This window comes from Elephas maximus, chromosome 7 (genome assembly GCF_024166365.1).
Source record: "Elephas maximus indicus isolate mEleMax1 chromosome 7, mEleMax1 primary haplotype, whole genome shotgun sequence".
Taxonomy (NCBI): Eukaryota; Metazoa; Chordata; class Mammalia; order Proboscidea; family Elephantidae; genus Elephas; species Elephas maximus.
The window spans coordinates 42,573,965-42,586,600 of NC_064825.1; the positions used below are offsets into that span (position 1 = coordinate 42,573,965).

General features: G+C 50.6%; 1 protein-coding gene across 2 annotated transcripts in view; it reads left to right on the plus strand.

Moving 5' to 3' along the window:
- The first annotated feature begins 7,620 nt into the window (after window positions 1–7,620).
- TENM4 (teneurin transmembrane protein 4) overlaps window positions 7,621–12,636 on the plus strand; it is an 887,828-nt gene continuing 882,812 nt past the window's right edge. For both annotated transcript variants that reach the window (XM_049889686.1, XM_049889688.1), the window contains exons 1-2: window positions 7,621–8,821; window positions 9,139–9,252. In XM_049889686.1, coding sequence (XP_049745643.1) covers window positions 9,198–9,252 — 55 coding nt within the window. In that variant the 5' untranslated portion in view covers window positions 7,621–8,821; window positions 9,139–9,197. The remainder of the gene's footprint in view (window positions 8,822–9,138; window positions 9,253–12,636) is intronic.

A 12,636-nucleotide genomic window follows, 5' to 3' on the forward strand; every position in this document is an offset into this window, starting at 1 on the left:
AAATTTATGGTGAACCCAAGCAGAGGCTTTCCCCTTATTTTCTAGCAGACTAATTCAAAAATCATTAAAAACAATAAACCCAGTTGCCATACAGTGTGTCAGAGTAGAACTGTGCTCCACAGGGTTTTTAATGCCTAACTTTTCAGAAGTAGATCTCCAGTCCTTTCTTCAGAGGCAGCTCTCGGTGGACTCGAACTTCCAACCTTTCTGTCAGCAGCAGAGGGCATTAACCATTTATACCACCAGGGACTCCTTAAAAGTCATGGCTTACCCCATAAATACCAGTGCCAGTTGCTATCGGGTTGATTCCCATATCATTTCCACAAGGTAGAAAAGGCAACTTACAGGTTAGACAAACCTGACAGAAAGACAACTCAAAGATTAAACTGAGTCAGCCTGCCAGAGAATAATCACCAGCATCACCACTTGGCCCTTCAAAATGGGGTTGTGTGGGAACGGCACTGGCCTGGGAATTCTGGAGACCTGGGTTCCCATTCTGAATCTTCTGAACCAGAACCACACAAGCCTCAGGCTGCTCACAGAAATGGCACTCACATCATCCCCACCCCTTAGTTATCATGAGGATTAGCTGAGGCGACACACAGTGGAAGCTCCAGGGCCATGTAGAAGGCTCTCTAGGAATGGCTTTTGCCCCTTCTTTAGTTCTAGCTGCCCCTCCCCACCCCCCCCACCCCCCGCCTTTTCATCGTTTTATCCTCTCTGGGTCCCAGTTCCTCCCCTGCCAACTGGAAGTGACAGGATCCCAGTCAGGGCGGGTGTAAGGGGTAAATGTAAGGACTGAGTGAAACAGCTGATGTAAGGACTGAGTGAATCAGGTAGCTCTCTGAAAAGGTGAAAGGGCTATGCTTTTGTAAGGTGTTATTATTGTTAGGTTTGGGAAGCCATCCAGATGGTAAACACTTCTGCGAGAGGAAAACTCCCAGATGCAGAGGGAACCTTACAGGAGAGCTATTTACAGCAACCTTTCTAAAGAGTAAGAATATCCTCTGGCGGGCACTTTTCTCACTTTCTAATTGTGAAAGTTTGAAGGCGCTTATCAGTAGGTGTCTAAACTCTATGTAAACAGCTTGCATATTTGATGTAGTAGCAGACAACAGGTATGAAGCATTGCCCCTTGCCCCTCTGCATCTCCTTGCCTGAAATACCTGCTTCCTGAAACAATTTCACAGTAACTGCTGAACTCTAAAGAGAAGTTTTTTGCAAATAAGTACATTTCCTAATTAAAACTTGCCCTTTAAAGACTCACATTTTCTCGGCCCTACTACAGGCTTTCTTTTCCTCGTAACACATTACAGAATCAATAAGGGCAGTGCAAACATCTTTAATATGTACAGTTCCCACAGCTCTAATAACATATCTGCCTGCATAAGAACGCCCTCTCTCCCTCTCCAACCCAGCTGATCATTTCTCTTGATTCGATAAATGTTCCTCTTGTATCTCACTCTCAAAGATAGAACTCAAAAGGTAGTTACTATTCAGGGGAGTGGGAAGGGTGGATTGAAAAGGGATAAAGTGGAAGAGGAGGTCACAGCCCTGTCTTTTTTAATGACGGCTTTGTTGTTGTTGTTATAGAAGTAATGAATGTCCTTTGTAGGGAAGTTAAAAAAATAACTGAAAAAGCTCAAGGAAGAAAATACATATTATTCATAATTCCATCATCCAGAAGCAACCATTGTTATTATTTGGCATATTTCTTTAGCTTTTTTTCTTTGAGGATTTTTACGCACTTAATAATTTGAATTGTGCTTTTTAATTTTGCGTGGTAACATTGGCATCTTTCCATGGCATGAAAAACTATGTATAAACATACTTTTAAGTGCCTGCGTAACATGCCAGGAAAGACTGTCCCTCAACTTACTTACCCTACTTGACAACTTAGACTGTTTTGATTTGTCCCCGTTATTTCAAACACTGTAAAGCTACCACATCCAATCTATTGTTTTTCTGGGTAATACATGGAGCTAGCCATTTGGAGGGTCTTAGGCTGAATTTTACAGCTAGTGTTTCCTGTGGCACAGAGCAGCCATACAGCAGAATCTCAAAATAGCTATAGAGTTAGACAACAACACGGCAATAGTTGTTATTTTTCCCTCTGACGCCTGTACTTCCTCCTGAATTCTCCTGGCATTACTTTGAAGAGCACCACCCTCTACCCACATGGAAACTCTGGCAGCGTACTGGTTAAGTGCTACGGCTGCTAGTCAAAAGGACAGCAGTTTGAATCCACCAGACGCTTCTTGGAAACTCTATGGGACAATTCTACTCTGTCCTATAGGGTTGCTATGAGTCGGAATCAACTCGACTGCAAAGGGTTTGGTTTTTGGGGCTACCCAGATACCCAAGCTTGAAAACAGGGAGTCACTTTGAACGTCTTGCCCACTCCAAGCAGTCACCAAAGTCTGTGCACTTTATGTTCTGAGTCTCTCTCGTATCTCTCCTCCTTTCTCCATCCTCACTGCAACTGCCTTCCAAAACCCAAAACCTGTGGCCATCTAGTCGATTCTGACTCATAGCAACCCTACAGGACAGAGTAGAACCACCTTGTGGATTCAAACTGCTGACCTTTTGGATAGCAGCCGAGCTCCTAACCATTGGGCCACCAGGGCTCCTGCAACTGCCTTCGTTTACTGAATGACTTACCTGTTCCTGTCTCTGGTTTCTCCCAAACGACCTCCTCTAATGCATTTATCTACACTGCTACCAGATGGTCTTTTTAAAATACCCTCCAGAACACATCTTTCTCAACTTAAAAGCTTTCAATAACTCTACCCTCTGTCTTAGTTATCTACTGCTGCTATAACAGAAATACTACAAGTAGGATGCCGGCTCTAAGGGAAGTCTTTTTCCCTCTGTGGGCTCTGGAGAAAAGTCCTTGTCTCTTCTAGCTTCTGCTTCCTGGTTCCTTGGAGATCTCCATGTGTCAGCATTTATATTACCCCCAGTCTCCTCTGCTTGTATATCTCTGCTTTTATATCTCGAAGCAGACTGAATCCAGATACGCCCTACACTAATCCTGCTTCTGTAACAACAAAGACAGCCCATTCCCAAATGGGACTATAACCACAGGCATAATGGTTAGGATTGACAACATGTATTTGGGGGGTACATAGCTCAATCTATAACACCCTACCTCCCAACCCAAGCTTTCAGGATGTTTGAGATCCTTAGGTTCCTTCAAGCCTGTTCAAGATCCAACCCTACCTAATACTCTAGACTCCACCCCAGTCGCCCTCCCCATACATGCCCAACTCTGCTGCCATGAAGAGGACCTCATGCTTTTGTCCATGTCTTTACACTGTTACCAAAGCCAGTTGCTGTCAAGTTCATTCCAACTAATGGTGATCCTACGGTTGTTAGAGTAGAACTGTGCTCCAAGCGTTTTCAATGACTGTGACCTTCCAGAAGTAGGTCACCAGACTTTTCTTCCATGGCACTTCTGGGTGGACTTGAACCTCAAGTCTTTCAGTTAGCAGCCAAGCATGTTAACCATCTGTACCACCTATTTCTATTTAAAAAGCATCTCCTCTCCTTTCATGGTCTAGCTAACTTCCTTGCCTTCCAGCTTGAGTGCCCCCTCCTTTACCCCTAGGGGATTTGACTGAGCACAGTGCGCTCACACGCAGCCTATCCCTGAGTAGAATATTTACTACACTGTATCTCTCTAAATATTTTAGTAATGTATTTCCTAAAAACAAGGATATTCTTTTAGGTAACCACAGTCATTTTCACAATCAGAAAATTAACATCGATAAGTACTATTATCTAATCTAGCGATCTTATTTAAATTTTGCCAGTTGTCCCACTAATGTCCTAATCCAGGATCCCATGTTGCATTTATTGTCATGACAACTAAACAGTTCTTTTAATCTGGAACTGTTCCAGAGTCTTTGTATTTCATGACTTTGATATTTTTGAAGAGTACACACGTGACAGTTATTTTGTAGAATGACCCTCAATTTGAGTTCGTCTGATATTTCCTCATGATTAGATGCGGGTTATTTATTTTTGACAGGAATACTTACTCATGGGGACCCCATGTGTGTCAGAGTGGAACTGTATTCTGTAAGGTTTTCAATGGCTGATTTTTCCTAAGTACCATATTTTTACACAAAGAACACGTTATACATCTTTTGCCAACTGCGTAACCTCCTCATGCATTATTTTCCTAGGCGTGGTGTGTGTGTTAAACGTGTGGGTGTGTTATTAACTTAGGCGCATTATTTGCAAAAAAAAAAAATACAGTAGATCACCAGGCCTTTCTTCCAAGGAGACTCTGGGTGGACTTGAACCTCTATCCTTTCAGTTAGCAGCCAAGCATGTAAAAAGTTTGCCCCACCCAAGGTCTCCCGAAGGATTACTATAGAAGTGATATTATGTCCTCGGTGCCTCACGTCAGTACACATATTCTCATGATGTTAACTTTAATCACTTGAGATGAAGTTTGGCAGGTTTTTCCAATGTAAAGTCACTATTCTCTCCTTTGAAATGAATAAGTACCTCGTGGGAGATACTTTGAGACTATGTAAAATGTCTTGGTTCTTACAGTACTTTTACTCACTACTTTTAGCAACTGGGTCCAGATTTCTCATCTGCCAAATGAGATTCATAGACAGAACAGCGGTTTCCAAAAAGTTCTCTTTCTCTCTCAACTTTCCCTTTATCATCCGCCCCCTCCCCCCAGCCGCTATGGACCTCAAGTTTTGAAAGATTTTTTCGGCAAAACAAATGGCATTTCTAAAGGTACATGTGACTCATTTTCCCATTATACATTCATCAAACATGTTTACTGTACCGTAAGCCACTTCACCATGAATGCCCAGAACCCATCATAACACCCACCCAGAGGAGGTGGTCAACAAATATTTGTAGAAGCACTGAATCTGACTGCCAATCACAGCTTATGCCCAGCATTTGATCTTTGCAGTGATGACACAAAGTTGGTAAAAGCCATCCAAAGGCAGAGACTTGACATTTTAGTTAGCCTCAGTGACTTTGTCACTGGTCAGTAGTGTTCAGTTATCTTGAAGATTTTAAAAACTGATTAGAAAACATGTATGGAAATCTCTCTCACACACACGCACACACACATATCCCATCCCAGCCTTACTGGGAGTTGCCGAGGGGCATTCCAGCACCCTAAGATTATAATCTCTGTGATGCCTCTATAATCAGCACATGGCAACTGGCTAGGCAGCTTCCTAACCATAAACCAGAATTTTCAAAGTATCCCATGCAATTCACATCTTTATGAAACTAGCATGGTCACCTTTATACCATCCTTAAGTACTTTGTGTCATTTAGATATAATGTAGCAGAATATCTCAGGAAGTGAGTTTTTTCAAGGAGTTGGAGGGGAAGAAACTAACATTAATTGAGCATCTACACTTTCCATAATGCTTTCTTTTAATCCTCACCATAACTAGTGAAGTTGTATAACTATCCCGTTTTGTACTTGAGGGGAAACCCTGGTGGCGCAGTGGTTAAGTGCTATGGCTGCTAACCAAGAGGTCAGTAGTTTGAATCCACCAAGTGCTCCTTGGAAAATCTACGGTGCAGTTCTACTCTGTCCTATAGAGTCACTATGAGTTGGAATCGACTGGACGGCAGTGGGGTTTTTTTTTTTTTCTTCTTCTTCTTTTTTTTGGTTTTGTGCTTGAGGGAACTGAGACTGGGTGGTGGGGGGGCCCACCGGCTTGCACTAAATCCTACAACTAGCATGCAGCAGGGCTGGGATGGGATTCTCCAAAGCCACTGCAAGTTGCCACTCCTTGGAGTTGTCTCTCCCATCACATAAAAATGGCCTTTACTTGGTAATGTGCCGGCGATCACGATCCAGACATGCCAAGGACAGAAATCTCTTGGACCACATTCACTGCTGTTATTTTTTTTGAATGATGTTTATCACGACTCAGTAGCTGTTACCATGGTTTTGGGAAGGTTGTTTGAGGAAGGAGACCTGGTGGCACAGTGGTTAAAGTGCTCAGCTACTAACAGAAAGGTGGTAGTTCGAACCAGCTACTCTGTGGTTGAAAGATGTGTCCGCCTGCATGTGTAAAGATTAAGGTCTCGTAAACCCTATGGGGCAGTTCTACTCTGCCCTATAGGGTCACAATGAGTAGGAATCGACTCCTCAGCAATGGGTCTGGTTTGTTTTTTTGTTAAGGAGTGGCTTTCTTTGAGGTTCTAGGCGTCTGAGGAAGAAACTCAAGTTCTCAGTTCTTAATTACCTCTGGCTGTGCTGCAGCAGCAAGGAGAGAAAGACCATGGCTGCAAAGTGAAGTGTGGAGTAACATCCAGGGGGCAGGCTGGGAGGAGGCCAACCGGCCCCAGAGAGTCCAGGGAGAGGAGAAGGGGGAGGGAGGGGACCAGATGACACTGCAGAGAGACCGGGGAGAAAGTCCAAAGGGGAGGAGAGACAACAAAAGGCAAGAGGCCAGGAAGTAGAGAAAAGTTGGGGACAAGAAAGAAGTTTAAGAGGGCGAGAGAGAAAGCGAGGAGGCTAAATAAAAGAGCAGACCAACTCGAAAGAGAGAAAGATGAAAGAAGATGGAGAAAAGAGCAGAGAGAAAGAAGGGAAGGAGAGAGAAGAGACTGGTGAGAGCAGAGAGACTGGGGTGAGCGGAGAGGCCGACGTGGTGGCCGCGGGAGGGACGCGCATCACCTGCGTGGCGCCCCCCCGCGCCGTGGTGCAGCCCTGCTTCAAGCGCCTGTGCGCCGCCGCTCGCCCAGCCTAGTAGGATTGGCTCCCGCGTCCCATTCATGTAACCTGCGTGTGCGTGTGAGTGTGTATGTGTGTGTCTCTCTCGCTCGCCCTCTCTGTCTGTGTGTAAGACAGCGAGGGTGGGGGACTGAGGCGAAGGCGGGGAGGGGAAGAAGAGGAGGGAAGCTATTAAACACACACATACACACACACTCACACCCGCCCCAACCCCCCAGAAGCCTCGGGATTGCAGCTGTTTCATGTGGGGCAGCATTGCTGGCAGGGACGCCGGCCGGGAGCGGCCGGGAGCTGGAGCCCGGCGTGCGCGCGCGGTTGGAGGCTCGCTGGGGCTGCGCTCCCAGTGGGAGCTATTGTTGGTCTCACTGGAACTGAGTGGAGAGCCGGGACCTGCTCCTTCCTGGGCGCCCCGCTCGGGCTCGCAGACCGGGAAGCCACGGCGCCGAGAGCAAGAGGAAGCACTGGCGCGGCGCCTTGCCTCCCTGCCTCCCTCCTCCGCGCTTTCCCCGCGGTGGCAGCCTGCAGCCACGGTAAGGCGGCGTGATCGGCTCTACAGAAAAGCGCCTTGGGGACAGTGGCGGCGCTTTACTGGCTCCCCAGACCCTCTGCACTCGTTGGCCTGGGCAGGGTCGGGGCAGCTTGCGCTAGTTGCCGAGGGCTCTGGAAGACGCTTGCCTGCCTGCCTCCCTGGCCCACACCCGGGGACGCTGGGGCAGGGGTTGCCGGCGAGGCGAGCCAGCCAGAAGCCCCGATCCTCCGCCGCCGCAGCCCCTGGAGCCTCCGCAGACTGGAGTCCGAGGGCCGGGGGAGGGCAGAGAGGTGGGCACCGGGCCCAGAACTCCGGACGGGGGGTGGGAGGAAGGCGGCGCGCCCCGGGTTTATCTGCCTCGCCCAGCTCCCCTTCCCTGCACCGGCTCCGGCCCCCGCAGACCCTCTGCAGACTCTCACCCCCCAGGGCCCCGGCGGGCGCTGGAGGAACCCGCAAGGCGGCGCCGGGGTCCGGCGGCTGCAGCCTCTCCTGCCGAAGCCAGCGCCGGCTGCAGCAGACCCGCGCGCTCCGGGGCTGAAGCCGAGAACGCGACCCCAGCCCCGCGCCCTCTGCAGCAGGCGCGGCGCGGCGCTCGCCTCTCCTCACCGGCCACCTGGCCGCAGTTTGATGTTCGCCTCCGAAAGAGTTAAGGCTGCGGCCGCCGAATGGACGCGCGGTGGGCTCCGGGGTCTGTGTGAGTGTGACTACTCGCACCCCCAGACTGGGGAAATGTGCTCTGGGTTGAAATGTGATCACCGAGCTCCTTAGTCATGTTCCTCACGATTAAAAATGCAGTCTTTACATTGGAGGAGCAGACGGGAAGGTGGTGGCGCGGAGACTATGTGTATGTGTATGTACATGTAACCGGAGAGTACACCGCCAACTACTGAGTGAGGGGGTACTGGGGGGGGGGCGGGACTCAACTAGTGAGTCCTCCTTTACGGGTAGGGCTGGTGGTCTTTGCTGGCCTCTGCCTGCCCCTCCTCTGCCCTGCCCTCGCCTTGGCGAGGTTGGAAAGTACTGGAAATTCAACTGCGTGGTCTCTAACTTTGGAAATTCGCTCCCCTTTCAGGGCGAGACGTTAAGACGATTTGTGCACCCCGGCCCATGTGGGCCAGAGTATTATTATTGCTCAGTCGGGTGCGGAGCCCTCTTCAGATCTGCGCCAATCCCCCACCCCGTCCCTAACCCCCCACTCCCATCCCTGGCAAGAAGGTCTGTAGAAATGCAGTTACCCGTGAGCTACTAGCGCAGCGAAAGGAGCACAGAGAGGCAATCGGGGTTTTTGCCGGATCCTGCGCGCACACTTGTGTTTGACTAGCCCACGAGAACGTCGTGCTGGTACGTAGAAGGCGGCGGTGGGGCACCTTCGGGATACCGAGCGCCGGGGCAAGAGGGTGTCTATGTGCTGCTGAACTGTGCGGCCGCGCACCGAGGGAGAACTGCGAACAGTATCGCGGGCAGTTATGTAAGCTGCCTCGGTGATTACCCAGAACGTGATGCGAGCACTCCGTTCGCGAAGACAAGCCTGAAAGTTTGCCTGCTTGGGGGATGTAAGTACCAGGGTGCTCCCATTCCAAGGCCAGAGAGCAGCGAGACTTCTCGCATTACGATGGTCGTTACTGCGATGGGCGTTGAGTGCTAATGCTGCTGTCCCCAAAGAATGTCACCCTCCGAACTGGGTGGGGGATTCAGGATTGACTGGAGAGGAGGAACCGGTTGGAACTCAGGGTTCATTTAGTCCTCAGAGACTCGAGCCTTCCCAGGGGGTGGGGAGGGGAGGGTTGAAAGTCCTTCCAGGGAATGCTGTTTGAGGAAACTGACTTTGTGTCCTAGGGCGTCCCCAAACCCCTGTTCTCTGCCTCTCCAGGCGCCCCATCCCCGTCTTGCACACACAGTGCCCTTCGTGTGTTTAGAAACCTGCCCGCGATGCCTGGCCCCCCTCAGAGATGCTCAGGCACCCCAACCATGGAAACCCACCCTGGTAAGCGGGAGAGTGCTGGCCTCTGCCTGGGGCGGCCGCGGTTATTTACCTAGTCTGGTTTCCTGGGCTAGCCCAGGGTTAAAGGGATGCAATGGGGCTGAGTGCCCGGCATGGCTTCCATTTCCTAGCTTCTCCCCGCAGTTTGCTTCTCTTGCGTTTATTCTCTTCTGGCTGCCTCCCTTCGCCGCCGCAGCCTGTAGCACGTTGATGGGCTTTGATAGAGAAACCGCGGTAGTAGAATGTTTTAAATCTTGTTTTTCGCCTGTAGAGGGATAAACCAGCCCATACGTGACAGTGCCTGGCGGAAAGCCGAAGACTGGGGCACAGTGGCCCTGAATCCCACCCCCATCCCACCCCACCCCACCCCAGTCACTGGTTGTTAGTGGGCGGGGGTGGGGAGTGTTTGGTTTTTGCCACATTCCAGCGTCCTGAAACCCCGCATGTCCTCCCCCTGAAATCCCGGGTCCGTCTGAGTGTGTTCCGCGCTGTAAAATAAATCCTCCCTCGCTCAGACCTGTGGGGCCGTTCGGATTTCCTGCCGCTGCCAAGATCCTTAACAATGCGATTGCAAAGCCAGGGCTCAGCTGGGAAAAATCCCCAGGTGCCGGCCGGCCGCGCCTTGACCTTGCTGAAGGCGCCTTTAAGCCCAGCTGCCGTGAGGGGCTCGGGCTTGGCCGCAGGGTCCAGGGAAGAGGCGGGCGCCCCGAGCGGGAGGGTTCGCCACCCCAGCAGGGCGGGAAGGGAGTCCTGCGGGGCGGTCCGGGGAGGCGATGGGGATCGGCTGCAACCTGTTTCCCGGCGTGGCGGGGGCGCGCATCCCAGCTTCCCTGCGCTGGCCGGCGCCGCCCTGCTCCCTGTCGGCCATAGGCAGTCCCTCGGGGTCCCACCAAGCTCCGCGCGGGCCGCGGCCCCCTCGCGCGCGCTCTCTCTCTCGGCGCCTGCGGGGCGCCGTCAGCTTTGGGCTCCTCCTCGGGCCTCAGACGCCTTCCGAGCGGAGAGGGTCCGGCGGGTAGGCGGGGCCTCGGGCGGGAAACCGGGGCTGAGATGGCCACGATCCAGCCGCCAGTGCGGCTTGGCGCGGGGTCGTGCGCGCCTTCCCGCCCCTCGCCCGCCGCCGCCGGTCCCGGTGTAGCCATCCTCCGGCTCCCGGGGGCGCTCCGGACGCCCTGCCGATGGGTTTGGCCCCGGGAGCCGTCTTCACCAAAGTTGGGAGGGGTGTTTTCACAGGTGGTAGCTGCGGGAGCAAGTTTTCTGCGTGTGTGCTGGCGAGGGGAGGTTTGCAGGGAGGCCAGACTCAGTGAAAAACAAAACAAAACGGGATTTCTCTCTTCCTAGGCGTTGTAAGGGAAGGCTGAGAAAGAATCCGTTTTCTCTAGTGAGGATGAAGACAGGAAGCCCTTCCGCACTAGTGGTTTGGACCTGTTGGAGCTGATTTTCTGGTGGCACAGGGGTGGGACCTCTTAGTGGAGCCTTCTCTGCAGTAAGCGGGGCATAGGACATAGTGTTTGCATGTTTTGGAGGGTTAATCCAGGGATGGTTTTCTCTCCAGCACGTGTCTTCAAGTGAGCTGAGGGGGTGGGGTGGGTGGGGTATGAAATCTCCATCTTCTGAGATGGGGAAGGTGGCAGGGATGGAGACGTTTGATTTTCTCCCATTTGTTCTCTGCCGGCATCATATTCTCATCAAGCGTCATTTTGAGAGTGGGGATAGAATGGGGCAGTAAGGCAATGAAACCACTGTGTGATGGACTGTGGGGGAAGAAGGGTCAGCCTTGCTGAGAGCAGCCCCAGAGGGCAAAAACAGTGCGCGGTCTAAAGACGAACCACCAGAGGACAGTTACACAGTGAATGGAAAGGTCTGGCATGTCAGGGAATGCACTGGAGCCAATACTCTTGCAGAAGACTGGGTATCCTGGTAGCGAGTGGTTTGGGTTTCCAGGGACTCTTCCTCCAGTTGAATCTGAGTCTAGGTTGTATAGTCTCACCTTTTGTGGGTTTTGTGGAAGTAAATTGATGGGGTAGGAATCATGGCTGTGTGACCTTAGGCAAGTTACCTTTGGAGCTTCATTTCCTCACCTGTTGAAAAAAAAAAAAAAAAAGGAGGAGGGTATTGCCTAGTTAAGGTGCCCTGGTGGCCCAACAGTTAAGCGCTCAGCTTAAGTGAAAGGCTGGTGGTTCCAACCTATCCAGCCAGCTGCTCTATGGGAGGAAGACCTGGCAGTCTGCTCCTGTAAAGATTTCAGCCTAGAAAACCCTATGGGGCAGTTCTACTCTGTCATTTGGGGTCACTATGAGTTGAAATTGACTAGAAGGCTACTGACAACAACAACATTGCCTAGTTCACAACACTGTAAGGATTAACTGGTTTACACCACTGTAAAGATTAATGTTCATAAAACCTCTGGCACATTATGGGCACTTCAGACGATTCTGACTTATAGTGACCTTAAAGGACAGTAGAAGTGCCCCACAGAGTTTCCAAGGAACGCCTGATGGATTCGAACTGCCGACCTTTCGCTTAGCAGCCATAATTCCTAACCACTATGCCCCTAGGGTTTCCAGTTTACAACACTATAAGGATCAATGTTTATAAAACCTTTGGCACATTGTGGGCACTTCGGATGATGATTCCCGTCGTCCACCTCCTTCTCCCTTTCCACATTGTGCCTTTGTAGGGTGGGGGTTGGGCAGGGAAAGCAAAAGCCTGAAAAGAACCAGCAGCATCACATCCCAAGTCTATTTAAAACCAGCTTAAAGGCTTGAAACAAAAATATCTTCTCTTTTCTTAGAAAAGCCATTTCCAGTTTTGTTAGAATTTCTGCTTCGTTGGGCCCCTTTTCTGACAGAATTCTGTCCTCGTGCGGCTTTCGTATGTTACATAACCTGGTGTTTCCAGATGAAAAGTTACAGATGTGGCAAGGAAGGTGATGAGGGATTTAAGGTAAAGATTGTTGGGCAATGGAAGCAAGGACTTCAATTTAAGATGCCAACTCACATGCTTTAGCGGAGACGGGTTGCAGGAAAATGAGATTTCGTAAGCACACAGCAGTGCAAATTCGTACCTGGGTATTCAGCCTCCTGTCCTATTCAGCAGTTCCTCTGCCCCTGCCCTAAACCTTCTGTTCTGTCCCAGTACATTCTCCCGCATCCATAAATCTAAAAAGTGAAACAATAGAACAATGAGATTTAAATCAGCTCCTTTTGGATTTGATTCCAAAAGCCTGGCAGGGTAAATCAACCTCAATTTTAGTTCTGAGGGGCCTTCTCTTACCTGCCTCCTCCCGTGCTCTATCAGCCTGGCTCATTGTAACTGAAAGCTGAATCACTCCATCTTTGCTTTCTGCTGGCAGATTATTGTAGGGGCAACTTTGAAAGGAGCACATAC